The sequence below is a fragment of the Babylonia areolata genome, chromosome 4, assembly GCF_041734735.1.
Source record: "Babylonia areolata isolate BAREFJ2019XMU chromosome 4, ASM4173473v1, whole genome shotgun sequence".
Taxonomy (NCBI): domain Eukaryota; kingdom Metazoa; phylum Mollusca; class Gastropoda; order Neogastropoda; family Buccinidae; genus Babylonia; species Babylonia areolata.
The window spans coordinates 17,234,363-17,249,739 of record NC_134879.1 but is presented as its reverse complement, the minus strand read 5'-3'; the positions used below and the strand labels follow the sequence as shown (position 1 = coordinate 17,249,739).

The window sequence follows — 15,377 nt, the reverse complement described above, 5'->3', positions numbered from 1 at the left end:
CACTTATTACAGTTGATATACAGATGTGAGTGAACGTGCGAGTTGTGGCCCGTGGACGTAGACACAGACACACAGACACACAAAACAACAACAACAACAAACAACAACAAACAAAAAGAACAACTGAAATGAAATAAGTAAGTATACTAGTATTTAAGTTTATCGTTAAAGCCAAGACACACACACACACACACACACACATATATATATATATATATATATATATATATATATATATATATATATATATATATATATATGTGTGTGTGTGTGTGTGTGTGTGTGTGTGTGTGTGTGTGTATGCACTGTATGGGAAATGATTGCACATACAGGACTTGTTTAAAAGGGCATTAAAATTTTTAGCCACATCTTCTGACTCACGCATGCAGAGAGAGAGAGAGAGAGAGAGAGAGAGAGAGAGAGAGAGAGAGAGCGAACACACCCAGGGTAAATAGGTACTGAGAGGTGGTGGGGATTGGGTGAAGAGGGGGAGATAGTTCGAACGATTTGTTTTCCGGAGTTTTTTCTCCCCAAAACTGTTTCCTATCCTTCACAGAAATGACAGGCCTACGAGAGAGAGAGAGAGAGAGAGAGAGAGAGAGAGAGAGAGAGAGAGAGAGAGAGAGAGAGAGATGCCGAACACATCCAGGATAGATACTGTTAGGTGGTGGGTCTTGGACGGAGGAAGAGGAGGGTGTAGTTCGAACTATTTGTTTTTTTCCCCCCACTGTTTCCATTCTGTCACAACAATGATAGGCTTACCGTCGAGAGGAGAGAGAGAGAGACAGACAGACAGACAGAGAGGGAGAGAAAGACAGAGAGAGACAGACAGACAGAGAGAGACAGAGTGACATACAGACAGACGGACAGACTGGAGACACACTGAAACTAAGACCGACAGAGACGGACGGTGGGTGACATGCAGGACCAACTGATAGACAGACTCGAAGGAACAGGACTGGTCGAATACTCCCAGACTTTCGTTAATTAAAAACAGACTGTTATCTAAAAAAAAAAAAAGAAAAAAAGAGATAATAAAATAAAAAGACGACGAAGACTGCAGTCGATAGAAGTCGACGTCGCCGCGCGTTTTCACCGGCTACATGGTCTAAACGAGCGAGAGGGAGATGGTTCGAAAAGCGCCAGTGGGGCCCCTCCGATCTCTACATAGAGCGCGGTCAGCGATCAGAGACTGCTCACTCGCTCGCTCTGGAGCTCACTTGTCGTATCGCTCGCAGGCTGGTTGGTTATTATCATATTGACACTCGCACTCCCCACCCCGCTTGTCGGCTTCTTTGCCCCGCCCCCAGCGCGTCGTCAACCCCTTTGGCTGGCTCACGTCCGCGACTTGATTGGCGGTGCCTGGCCGATGATTGGCAGCCGTAGCCTAGGAGATCTCGGAACCGGGGAAAGGGGGGGGCCGCGCTCCACGATCATTCGGCGTTCAATTGGCGATCACGCGGACGGGGCAAGTCCGGCCTGGTGGTTGGTCCGTACAACTCGTGTTTGCTTTTTCCCCCCTTGTCGGTGATCTAAGACTGACTGAGAGGAGGAGGGGTATAGTGGTGGTAAAAGGAGGGAAGGAGAGAGACTGAGACTGAGAGAGAGAGAGTCGTGAGCGAGAGAGAGAGAGAGTCGTGAGTGAGAGAAAGAGAGAGAGAGAACGCACAGGAGTGGGAAAGTGACACTTCTCGCCTCGACTGACTGACCACTCCCCCTTTAGAGCTGCCGAGGTGTCTAAGTGCCAGGTACTGGCCCCCGAGCTGGGTGCGCGCCGCCACAAACGGACACAGGATACACACGTGTGAACATCCACCCTCTTCTGGACTCGGAAGCGGCGCCGTGGCTCTGCAAGCTGACGACCGCTGCCTGCCTGTCCCCGCGACCCCGCATGGTATCTGGACTGCTAGATGGATGGATCTGAGTCGCACTAGCAAGCTGGGCCCTGTGGCCCTCACTTCTCTCGGGTCCCAGGTTCAGCACCATCCGCCGCCCACCTCTGTCCTGCCTCCCCCAACTCTGGCCCAACCTCACGCGCATCTGCCCACCCCGACAGCCATGTACCCGACCCTGCCCGGATTCATGTTTGGACTTTGCGGGTTCGAATCCCCGACGGCGGCTGCGGCTGCGGCGACCCTGCCGGCCATGTTCCCCTTGCCCACGCTGCACTTCACCCCGTCTCAGGTGGCCAAGGTGTGCGAGACTCTGGAGGAGAGCGGGGACATAGAGAGGCTGGGCCGCTTCCTGTGGTCCATCCCCGTCAACCCCTCCGCCTGTGAGGCCCTCAACAAGCACGAGTCTATCCTCAGGGCGCGCGCCCTCGTGTCCTTCCACACGGGCAACTTCAGGGACCTGTACCACATCCTGGAGAACCACAAGTTCACCAAAGACTCGCACGCCAAGCTGCAGGCCATGTGGCTGGAGGCCCACTACCAGGAGGCCGAGAAGCTCCGCGGGAGGCCTCTGGGCCCCGTGGACAAATACCGCGTCCGCAAGAAGTACCCCTTGCCCAGGACCATCTGGGACGGGGAGCAGAAGACGCACTGCTTCAAGGAGCGGACGCGGAACCTGCTTAGAGAGTGGTACCTGCAGGACCCCTACCCCAACCCCACCAAGAAGCGGGAGCTGGCCCAGGCCACGGGGCTGACCCCCACCCAGGTGGGCAACTGGTTCAAGAACCGCCGGCAGAGGGACAGGGCGGCGGCCGCCAAGAACAGGTCAGACAGGCGAACATGTGTGAGATGGTGCTCGTTGTTTTTTGTTGTTGTTTTCGCCAGTCTTCCTCATCGTTGTATTCATTATTTATTTATCTATTCATTGTTCAAACTTTTTGAGAGGTTTGAAAACGCTATGTAGAATAGGCGTTACTGTTATTATTATTATCATTATCTTATTTTTGGGAGGTTTTTTTTCTGTTTTTATTGTAGTTATTATTTTGATAGCAAACGAGTGCTGTCCGAAATTATCTTTCGTTATTATTGTCGTTGCTGTTAGAATTATTAACAAGAATTTATCATACAAAATGTAGCAAGTATACAGAAAAAAAAACATGAGTGTGCGCGAAAGATATTTTTCTCCGCCGTTTCCTTTTGTTTCTCTCCTCTCTCCTTTCCTCTTTCTTTTTATTTTATTTTCATTTCCAACCACAACAGCGTATTCGGTCAATTATAACAGCAATAAGAAATGCAAGCGCGAAAAAAACAAAAACAACAACAACAAACGTTGTTGACAGAATGTTAGTCTGTTCTGTATTGTGTTATTTTTACTGTGTTGTGTATATTGTTTTGTATTGTGGATTATTGTAGCTTTCATTTATTTATTTATTTATTTGCTCTGTCTTTGTCCCTCAATAGTTTACATTCTACTCTATTTCTGTTTGTAGGTTCTCAAAATCTGACCAATGTGTTGGGTGGTGTATGTCAGGCATCTGCTCCTCTTATTATTATTGGTACTTCTTATTTATTTATTTATTTATTCTTATAAAGCAGATGTGGTTTAGCGTGTATGAATCAGGTCGCACGCTTTAATGCCTTGTAAAAAAAAAAAAGTCATGTTAATAGTTCGGCATTAATGCATCACTGTGATATGTTTTCGTTTGTTTTACGTTCTGGAACACACCTTAACGAGAAAATATTATTCTGTTGTCAACGTCGCTTTCGTGTGTTTGTAAAGCTGGGCCGTCCTTCATATAATTATTATACCGCATGTTTGTACGAACGTATTCATTGAAGCTAATCAACGTGTTTGTCATTAATTGGAAAGGGGGCGTGGGTATCAACAAGGATAAAAAACAACAACAACAACAACAACAAAAACCAACAAAAAACCAATAATAATAACAAAAGAAAATCAGTTACAATGATGTACTTCGACACACCTTATCATCAGAAATTAAAAACAACTTGATTCGAAAAAACAACAACAACAACAACAACAACAAAACAAACAAAAAAAACCCCAACAACAACAAAGGATTTCGTTCAAAATGGCAAGCTTCGTGAAAGAATAGCAATACTACAGTAGTGTATGAAGTATACTTCAGATGAATATTAAAAAAAAAAAAATGTCAAGAGAGCGAGGGAGAATTGTGAATAATTCATTTGCCCACATTTAAAAAAAAAATCAAAACGGTTTGATTGTTTTTATTTATTTATTTTATTTTTTGGTTGCCGCATGCGTTGAACCCATTTTGCAGCCGCGCGATGTTCTTTGTTGACCACACTATAAACCTTTCATTAAATCTATTTATTCATTTTATCTATTTTATTTTCGGTGTTGTGTTCACCCCAGATGTTTTGCCATTGTAGCTGGTGGGTTGAAAACAATATTTTATTTGCGTTTGGTTTCTTTCTTTAAAAAAAAAAAAGAAAAGAAAAAAAAGAGGAAAAAATCCAAGATTAAAGAGAGAGAGAGAGAGAGAGAGAGAGAGAGAGAGAGAGAGAGAGAGAGAGAGAATCTTTACTTCTTTCGCTTAACATTTATATGTTCAACGCTTTTATATATTTGTTTGTATATTCACTACAGACAATGGCAACGAATTGCTGCAGCCACAGCTATTCAAGACAGTTTGATTGGTTTTCGAGGAAGCGACTGATATAATATCAGTAACACAATAATAATAATAATAATGAAAATGATAATAATAATAATAATCATAATAATAATCGTCATCACAGGCTCAATTATAAGGATAAAACATAATGAAAATGATAAATAAAACATGTTGAAACTAGCGGGACACTTTTTTTTGTTAGAATAATACTCATTTCAACGCAATTATTCAATCGTCTGTGCAGCGCCTTACGCACGCGCGCGCGCGCGCGTGTGTGTGTGTGTGCGTGCGTGCGTACGTATGTGCGTGTGTATGTGTGTGTGTGGTTCGCCTGTTGTTTATCATTTTCATTACTTGGCCAGAACGATTTTTGTTTGTTTTCGATTCTTGATCGAAGAAAACCTGAGAGTTATTAAAATGCATCAATGTTAACTGTTCACGGCGCATTGTAGAAAGTTATAAATTGTTCTGTTTATTTATTTTTTTCTTTCTTTCCTTTTTTTTGTTTGTTCTTTGTATTAGCACCGCCATTACTATTATTGTTGTTATTAGTGAGCAAACAGACACACGAGTAGCCTAATATCTTTGCGATAGAAAAGACGGAAGGTGCATTTTTATTGTTGTTTTGCGTACAAAAAACAAAACAAAAAAAACTAGAATATATCTATGAAGACTTTTCTTTATTAATAAATCACTAATGAAAATAATTTTAAAAATTGAACGCGTAAAAAGCAATAAAGGATAGAATGAACAGATAAATAAGCCAGTCGATTAAGAGATATAATATTAGAATAAGATACCTAAGTAACTTTGTGACAGACATCGATGTATGCATTTATGGAGAACAGCGCGACTATCACACAATTTTGTGACGTTTTTTCTTGTGTCATCATTGTCATTGACAGGCTTTATTATTATTGTCATCATTATAATCACTATTCTTCTTCTTTTTATTATTACTATAATAATCATTGTCATTATTAAGGAGCAAACAGCAATACCAATTATAACTTTGCGATACAATGGGTGGAAGGATGCATATTAATTGTGTTAATAACAGGGCTGCCATTGTATTTAAAAATAGACACAACTACAAACAATCTTATTACTGTGTTATTTTGAACTTGATGCGGACAACATTTTAGACCTTTATTGTAAATTTGAAATCAACTTGTAGGAAGAAAATCAGACAATTCCCATTTTTTTGTTGGTGTTTTTGTTTGTTTGTTTTTGTTTTTATTCCGCTGTTCGGTTTTCCCACTTGTCTTCTTTGCTTTCTGGATCGCTTTTACAAATAGTTTGAACCTGTCGGCCTTTGAACTAAGTACGATTTCCCTAAATTATTGAAATTAAAGTTAGCCGAAGTCTCTGTTTAATTCTGTCCGTCTTTCTTTTTTCCCTGTCTAAATATCACATTTGCTTGGACAGGTAACTAGTTTGAGCTTATCGACATTTTAACGTAAGAAAACTAACCTAGACTGCAGAATTTACAAGCAGCTAAGTCTATATTTATTCATTTATTTGTTTGTTTGTTTATCTATTTTCCTTTCTCTTTTCCCATTGCTTTTATTTTTTATTTTTGTTTATCTTTTAACTTCTGCATTTTTTTGTTGTATGCACCTACTTTGCATTTCTTTATAAAAAAAAAAAAAAAAGAATGGATAAATAAACGAAATTACAAATAAATGAGGGAACTCGCGTATCAAATCTAATTATAGGGATTCGATCGATTACGTTCCTTTTGCCCTCGGTCATGCTTTATTCAGTGTCATCTCAGGGTTGAGTGTTCGCAGGCTTTATACACTGATGTTGTCATTCAGCGTGATTGTGAATATCTTTTGTGGTCCATTTGTGTGGGTTCGCCGTGTAACTGATATTCTTTTACAATATTCATTATGATTAGCTTATTGGTAATTTTGGCTTGTTTGTGTACGTGTGTGTGTGTCAGTCCACTCACGTGACGTATTGTTTTGTATTGTATTGTATTGCATTGTATTGTATTGTATTACTCTTTTTTGTCACAACAGATTTCTCTGTATAAAATTCGGGCTGCTCTCCCCAGGGAGAGCGCATCGCTACACTGAGAGGGCTACTCATTAAAAAAAAAAAAAAAAAAAAAAATCCTGCCTGTAGTTTTGTTTTTCATTTGTTTTCCTATCGAAGTGGATTTTTTTCTACAGAATTTTGCCAGGGACAATCCTTTAGTTGCCGTGGGTTATTTTACATGCGCTAAGTACATGCTGCACACGGTGCCTCGGTTTATCGTCTCATCCGAATGACTAGCGTCCTATACCACCACTCAAGGTCTAGAGTAGGGGGAGAAAATACTGGCGACCGTGCCGGGATTCGAACAGATGCGCTCAGATTCTCTGGCTTCCTAGGCGGACGCGTTACCTCCAGGCCATCACTCCACTTTTGCTTTTTTTCTGGATTTTTGTGTTGTTGTTTTTTTGTTTTTGTTTTCGTTTATTTATTTGTATAATGTAATTGTTAGTTATTTATAAATATATTTATTCATTATGAATGATATCCGATTTTTTAAACAACATATCAATACAACAATGCTTTTAAAGTTATTATCATCATCATCATCATCATAGTAGTTGTTGTTGTTGTCGGCCAGTTATTTCGGACGTTTTTTGAAACCTCAACGCAAATTACTGTTGTTGATGAACATCTACATAGTGACAACAAGGGAAACTGAAAGGCATAAAATAAATGACATAATTGCAACATAAACCGCACGGTTTTAAAACGAGACGCAGGCACAACAATTTCACACAATCGGCGTCATTGTGTTTAAATCAGCCTAAAATAGAATGATTCAATACAAAATAAAATAAACTCGCGCACACATGCACTAATAGAAGAAACAGGTGCAAACACACACACACACACACACACACACACACACACACACACACACGCAGGCGCGCGCGCATACACACACTTACGTGCGTAAATAGGTGTCGCAAATGCCACACAAAATGAGAAGAATAAAATGCACATCGGTTGTTGTTGTTTTTAACACACACACACACACACACAGACGCGCGCACACACACACACACAGACACAGACACACACACACACTGCAGAATAAACACACGCCTTATCATTTATTTAAACATGAACTTAAAACCGTGTCATGATCTGCAGCTCTCAGCCATCGACAGCTCGCGAGTACACGACACCCTCAAACCCCTTGTTGTCTGTCTGTGTGTATTAAAAAAAAAAGAAAAAAGAAAAAAAGAAAAAAGAAATAAAAGAAAAAGAGAGAAAAAAAAAGCAACCAGGAAACGGTTGTCGGTTCAAACATTTGCACGTGCAGGAAAGGATCAGACCGCCTCGAGGCAAAAACTGCAACTGCACACACACACACACACACACGATAAAAAGAAAAGAAAGAAAAAAAAGAGCTTCAGAGCTCGTCACTATCACTCCATCACTCCTCAGCCTTCTTCTTTTCACACCCTCCCCCCCCCCCGCCCCCTCCTTTACAACATATCCGTTGCAAAAATCGAAGTGTGAAAACATAACGTATTGTTCGCTGGCGTTTTGTCGCCGTGTCTGGTTTGGAGATGATGTCAGCGAGTGGGATCGTTCGATGCGCTCGCTCTCCGAGTGGTATAGAATACACCGATTGTTTGGATTTTACGGTTGTATGGCGTGCGGCGATATTTGCACGATAAATTGTAAAACCGGGGGGCTGAGGTAGGGGTTCTTTTTTTGTTTGTTTGTTTTTTCCCCCCAGCCCGTGTCTTTTTCCAATCACTGTAAAAATAATCGGTTGACAGAAGGTTACTGGCGGTCGTTATTGTGAGAACGGGTGGCGTGGCCTGGGAAATGTTTGGCCAGGTTAAATTTGACACATTTATTTTCAAGCGAGGTGCATTTTTGAAAGCTGGGTTGTAATCAAATTGAAGAATTATCGTGAATTTGTGTGGGGTGTGTTTGTTGCGAGTGTGTTTGTTGGGCAATCAAATGTCGATCGATGGGGGCATATGATCTGTTGATAGTTTTAAAGTAATTTGTTGCGTTCTCTGTCTCTGTCTCTGTCTCTCTCTCTCTCTGACATTTCCGCTTCGATTTTCCTTTGGATTGGAATTGTTGTTGTCGTCTTCAGCAATGGATATAGCATTTTGTCACGAAATATTTGTTGAGCGTGTCTTCGGATATCTTTCTCTTTCTGTGTTTCTTTTTTCACTCCAGTTTCAATGTTAATGTTATAATTTAAAATTACAATGTTTTGTATTCATCGTATGATGCATATAATTTATTTCGTGTGTGTGTGTGTGTGCGTGCGTGCGTGCGTGTGTGTGTTTCCTTTCAGCGAAGGGAAGATACCTACTTTTTTTTTTTTTCATAGAAGTGGATACGAAATTTGAAAAGACTATTCTCACCCTAACATTTATTACGATTATATTTCCGTACAATACAGTTGTCTGCTGCTGTGTATTCGTGATCTGTGATAAGAAAATATTTCACGACAAACCCTTCTGCTGGGAGGATATACTGCTAACATCCCATTTTTGACTCACTTGTATAAACAAAGTGAGTCTATGTTTTAACCCGGTGTTCGGTTGTCTGTGTGTGTGTGTGTGTGTGTGTGTGTGTCCGTGGTAAACTTTAACATTGACATTTTCTCTGCAAATACTTTGTCAGTTGACACCAAATTTGGCATAAAAATAGGAAAAATTCAGTTCTTTCCAGTCATCTTGTTTAAAACAATATTGCACCTCTGGGATGGACACACACACACACACAAAAATAAATGAAGCCTGATTATATGCAAACTGCATTTACTGTTATATTTATATTTTTTGTATTCTCTAAACTTGGCACTTTGATCTGATATTCTGACCCAACAACAAGAGCAGTCATTATTATAATTTTTTGTTCAAACAGGAACTTCTTTTGCTAAGCATGGAAGTTTTATTTATTTTGCAAACGTTTTGGTGCAGCTAGTAAAAAAGGGAAATTACTCTGTAATTAATGCTAGGGGACTTAATTTGCTTTAAACTGATCTTTCTCATCTTAAACATTACATTTTGAAATTATACTCAATACATAAAAAGCTTGGATTAAAAAAAAAAAGTGTATCACAAGTGAGTCTTGAAGGCCTTGCCTCTCTTGTTTATAATACGGGACTGTGAGCTACGTGTAATTTATCTCCTCTCCTCGCTCGCCCCCATCTCTCTCTCTCTCTCTCTCTCTCTCTCTCTCTCGCTGGCCTGCAAGAACTTCCAGGTTTTTTTTTTTTTTTTTTTTAGCTGGCTAACACCAAGGGAGAAGCCTCACAGTGCATTCCAGTAGCCCCGGGTTAGGGACTTTGTCCATGTTTCATAGCATTCCGAGTCTCTCTCGGCTTCTGCACATACTGGGTGCATTTCTCACAGCTGCCGGACGGAAAACACCGTTCATGTCGCGTTTTCTTTTAGTGTCTGAGGATCGGACTTACAACGGAAAAGATGAACTTTGTCGGCATATCTATCGCTGGAAAATGTGAATTAATTAATTTAGAATAAACAATATGCAAATATCTTATAATAAAAGTCAAGATATTAACCAAAGCGGTAGTAAATAAATATATACATATATAAACTCAAAGAAATTTAGGAAAAAAAAGATAAAAACAATATAAAAAAAGTGACGTGAAAGAAAAATAAAAAGGGGAGTCAACGAGGAAAGGAACTTGACTGGATGAAACATCATACCTCAAAGCCGGGGAAAAACAAAAAGTGCAACCGCATAATGTTAGACATAAAAACCCACACACCACACATACACACTATATAACAGCCCCCCATGCACTCTCATTCCAAACACCTCACAACTGCTGAGAGAAAGAAAAGGTCGAAAAGGATGTTAAAAAGATGCGGCAGTCGTCTAACCAAGGAAGGGAGGGGAGGAGGGAGGATGGGAGGAGGGAGGGAGGGGGGGGGGCGTGTGGGGGGAGCCATAAAATTTCGAAGTGCATCATCATTCCTTTGAAGTCAGTTCAAAAGACAAAGACGTGGGGTGATGGTTTCGATGACAAGAGGTGCGAGTGCATTGCCTTGACTGATACACCTGCGCTTGAAACTGCTTTACCTGTTTGCTTGCCTCTCCCCCCCCCCCACGTCCCCCCGCCGCCCCCCACCCCCCCATTTTTTTTCTCCGTTTCTCTTTTTTCTCTGTCTGCATGTCTGTCTGAACCTCTCTGCCGTGACATTCCTTGATTTATTGATGTCCTCCTTTATAATATGTATGTGTTTGTGCGCACATGCTCAAAATCAGCGCTGCAGCTATGTTGTATTGAAACCAAGCCGAAATTAACGTATCCTCTAAAACTCTCCATAAAAATGATTTCGAGTACGAGTGCTTTTCTGTTTTTGTGCGCGTCTGCCTCTTTCTCTCTCTATCTCCTTCCTCACACACGCACACACGCACGCACACACACACACACAAACATTGTGGTTGTATTAAAAAAATATATAAAATAAGTGTGCGCGTATAATTCTTAACCCCACCAACTCTTTCCCCATCACTCTTCCTCTTTCCAATATTTGCTACATAGATACACATAAAGTGTGAACTGCTGTTGCAAAATACAGTAAACCGGTTGGGTGCAGTGTTAAAGATAGATCCGTTTGTCAATGCTAAAACCCGCGTTTTCTGATACATTGTTTTGTTACATCTTATGTTATGTTTTCCCCTTCATTTCCTGGCTAATCAACCTACGACATAATATAATTGTGTGCTATGTTTTTCAACAGAACTTTACCTAGCGCGATAATAAATCCTTTGCATAAATTCCAATTCATTACAGAATACTTGATAGTTAGTGGAGCTTATGTTGTCCGAAAGAATTATTCACAAAAGTCATGTGCTGGACAAGATACGCGCTGGTTTCCACGCCCTTCTGTTTTTCTTCTTCTGGTCATGCAGCAGGGTGCGTACTACTACGTTTTTATAGTGTGCTTTACTCGTGGAGGATTTGTAGGGATATACTTTTATGTGTATTCAGTTTTTATGATATAAGCCCCTGTTCCTCCCTCCTGTCTCCTCTCTCTCTGTTTCAACTGCTCCAGTATACTGCCTTTGTGTGTGTGTGTGTGTGTGTGTGTGTGTGTGTGTGTGTGTGTGTGTGTGTGTGTGTGTGTGTGTGTGTGCGCGCGCGCGTGCGTGTGATAGAGACACACACACAGAGCGTGTGTATATTCTATAAAATAAAGCAGGAATTTGGTAGCGCTAATAAGTCTGAGATCAAGAAGAAAAGAAAACAGAGAGAGAGAGAGAGAGGAAGGAGAGAAAGGGGAGGGTCCGGACCCAAAGGGAAGGAAATGGGAGGGTTAAAAACAAGGGCTAATCTAGACACCCCCCCGTGAAAAGCCCGTTATTGATGCAGCTGTTGGTGTCATGGCTCTATATCAATGAAAGGTGATCCTCTTAAACAACTGACTGAAAACGGCTCGCTCTCACCTGATCCGGTTACCCATTCCTAAGTAGCCAGGACTGAAAATACAACCGGGGAGCCAAAGAGAAAGGGCTTGGGTGGGGAGGGGAAAAAACTTTTCAGCTTTCCACTCTGTAGATCCTTTGACTCGAACAGGAGAATGCCAAAGAAAGAAATAGCTAGACCTCGGGTTTTACTGTGCTATGTTTTATTCAAACACTAACTTTACTTGAAAGACAGACGGAAACGGGACACTGGGTGTATACCGCCAGTCGGTGTTACCGCAGCCTGTGCAGTATTAATCAAATGAAAATGTCAGTTCTTCATCAGTAGTTCCTCAAAATAAGGCAGTAAGAAAAAGTCACACACACACACACACACACACACACACACACAAACAAACACAAACACACACCCCGAGGTTCCTACACTGTTTAACAATGACCTGACTTTAAACTGAATTCCCACCCCCCACCCCCACTTTTTTTTTTCTAACGCGTATATCATTTCTTGTCGTTGGAGCGTCCACTGGTGTAAGAAAAAACAAAGTATGTTTTTGAGCACATGACTTTCTGTAGCATATTGGAAAAAGAGAAAAGATATTGGCACTCAAGTGTATTACATTATGTGGTCTTACATTATGTAGTCTATCATCTATGTGTCGATGTGTTCAAAAGAATATGGGAAACTTTCATAATCACTGAATTAATCGTAAGCATTTCGTGTTTTTTTTTTTTTTTTTTTTTTTTCTTCTAAATTCTGTTATCATAATTATGCTCGCGACGATGTTTCCATGACTGGTTTCTGGGTTAGGACTGATATACGTCAGTATCCTTGTTGTCCATTTGTAAAATAAAATGAACCTGTCCTTTCACGGATAATATTCTTTGAACCATTGTCCTTCACAGTGGCCACCAAATCAGTTTTACAATTGGAAGCAAGCAGAGGCCGTTTTCATTTAGATTTAAAATCAACTTCGATCATACATTATGTGATGTTAGTAAGCTGGAATTTCTAACATCGGTCGCTATTCAGTCAAATGTCTTTTGATGAAAGATTTTTGTTCGGTTAAAAACATGTTTTCACAAATAAAATCACACACATTGAAGTTGAATACACCATACTCTAATTTGTAGAATTACTTCTCAAACAAATTATGTCAGCTTTGGTTGAGAAAAAAAGAAAAGAAAAAAGCCACACATGCACAGACTTAGACGCATCATCGCACCACCATATATACAAGCAAATACACACACACACACACACACACACACACTAACTCCAGTGCAACAGAGCGACAACACATTAAGCTCAGAAAAAGGACCAGCTTTATGTCAAAAACGCTGCGGGATACATCAAACTATACACACAAAGACCGTAACCAATACAGGATGTATTATAGTCACATTCCCAGCAAGAATGCCATTTATTACAGGACACCCGGAGAAAAGAACTCGAAAAACCCGGCAAGTACAGTAATCCTGGATTTCTTTTATTTCAAGTCAATCACGAGGGGCCTTTCACATTTTAACCACCACGTTTTGCTTTGATTTCTTTCGACGGAAAATCTTTAAGAAAATTCAATCGAACTTGTGCTTAGTGTGTGTGTGTGCGTGTGTGCGTGCGTGCTTGCTTGTGTGGGCGTAAGTAAAAGGGGTTAAAGAAAGATCGGGAGCATATTCTCCTTACACGCATTAGAATTGCAGGCTACATTAGCTCGGGGGAAAGGCTTCGCAAAATTCAAGTGACTACTCTTGAGTTCGTGACTACTCTTGAATTCGTGAGTTTTGAAAGCCAAAAGGATAAAACTGCATTTGCATTATCTTCCATTGAAAGCAAACAAGGAAAAATGAAATCGCTTGAAAGAGGAAAAAAAAGAAAAGAAAAAAGAGAGAAAAAAAGCCTCCCTTCTTTCTCTCTCTCTCTCTCTTCTCTCTTTCTCTGTGTCCCCCATCTCTCTATCTCTCTCCCACCCACCCCCCCTCTCTCTCTGTGTGCATGCTCTCAACAGGAGGTAACACAGAGCACAAATCGCCACCAGCGTTGTTAAAAACGGCAACAATACCGGACAACAAGGACTTCACCGGCATGGCAAATAAATCGTAATAATTTATCAGCCCTATAGTGTTGTCACCATTGTAGCTTTCCACTCTTGTTCCATTCGATGCATTGGTTGTATTGGAGGGCCAATGTACCCTATCACCCTCATCCTCCTGGGAATTCCCGTCTGTGTGTCGCTGAAGCAGAACCACTTAATGTCATAAACACCACACACACTCGGGCGAGCTATCTGTTCTTACCGGTGTGCATTTTGACCAAAATAACCAAACATATAAAACAACAACAACAACAACAAATCTGACAAAGGAAATGCAGAGAGTATGTGTTTTGCGTGCGGTTGGGGGATGAGGATGTGGTGGTAGTGGTGTGGGGGAGGGGGCTTTATGGATGGATGAGGGTGAGGGTAGGTAGAGCTTGGCGTCACACACGACATCACGTCGTGACAAAGAGGAACAAGACCTATCTATCTTTCTATCTACACACACACACACACACACACACACACACACACACACACATATATATATATATATATATATATGCATACAGATAGATGGAAATACAGTTCGACTACCGATGTGATAGATAACTAAAAATATTCGAGTATGCGCCGTTATGATATGATTGACTTCAAAGTATTTATTACCACCACCCCCTAGACAGAGTTCGACAACTGATGTGATAAGATTATATTACCCCGTTATGACTGACTTCAAAATATTTACCACCACCACCACCCATCCACCCATCCCTCAGCATCCCTCCTCCTCTCCCCACCCCGCTTACGAACCCCGCTCCACCAGCAACCCCCTCCCATCCCCCCCCCCCACCTTCCCTTCCTCTCTGCTCTGCTGATGTGCCTCCCATTGTGGTTTGATCAGATGAAAAGCAAGTGCGCTTCGATCAATACATGCGGGATGTGACGGGATGGGGATGGAGGGAGAGGGGATGTAATGGGGGATTTGGGAGGGTGAGGGGCACGGGGGGGCTGAGGGCAGCAGAGGTGAAGAGGTACATTGTGATTCCGACATTTTTCGGGTAGTGGAGAATGTGGCGGTTTTCAGTGATGGTGGGAATGGAGTTGGGTGGTGGTGGTGGTGGTACTGGTTGGGTGTGTGCGGGGGTTGGGGTGGAGGGGGGGGGAGGGGGTAAGTAGTGTGAGAGTACGCATTACCCCCCCTATCCCCCCCGCCCCCCACCACCCCACTGAATTGATCAGACTGATCACTTTATCTGATAAAGTTGAGAAAAAACCTGGACACATTTTTTTGACACCGTTCATAATATATGAACGGTGTCGACGCACACTGCTCTAACAATGCACCT

At 41.5% G+C, this 15,377-nt stretch overlaps 1 protein-coding gene across 1 annotated transcript in view; it reads left to right on the top strand.

Moving 5' to 3' along the window:
• The first annotated feature begins 2,082 nt into the window (after positions 1-2,082).
• The window catches only part of LOC143281399 (uncharacterized), a 46,153-nt gene continuing 32,858 nt past the window's right edge, over positions 2,083-15,377 (top strand). The window contains exon 1 of the mRNA XM_076586607.1: positions 2,083-2,717. Within this exon, the coding sequence (XP_076442722.1) occupies positions 2,083-2,717 (635 nt within the window). The remainder of the gene's footprint in view (positions 2,718-15,377) is intronic.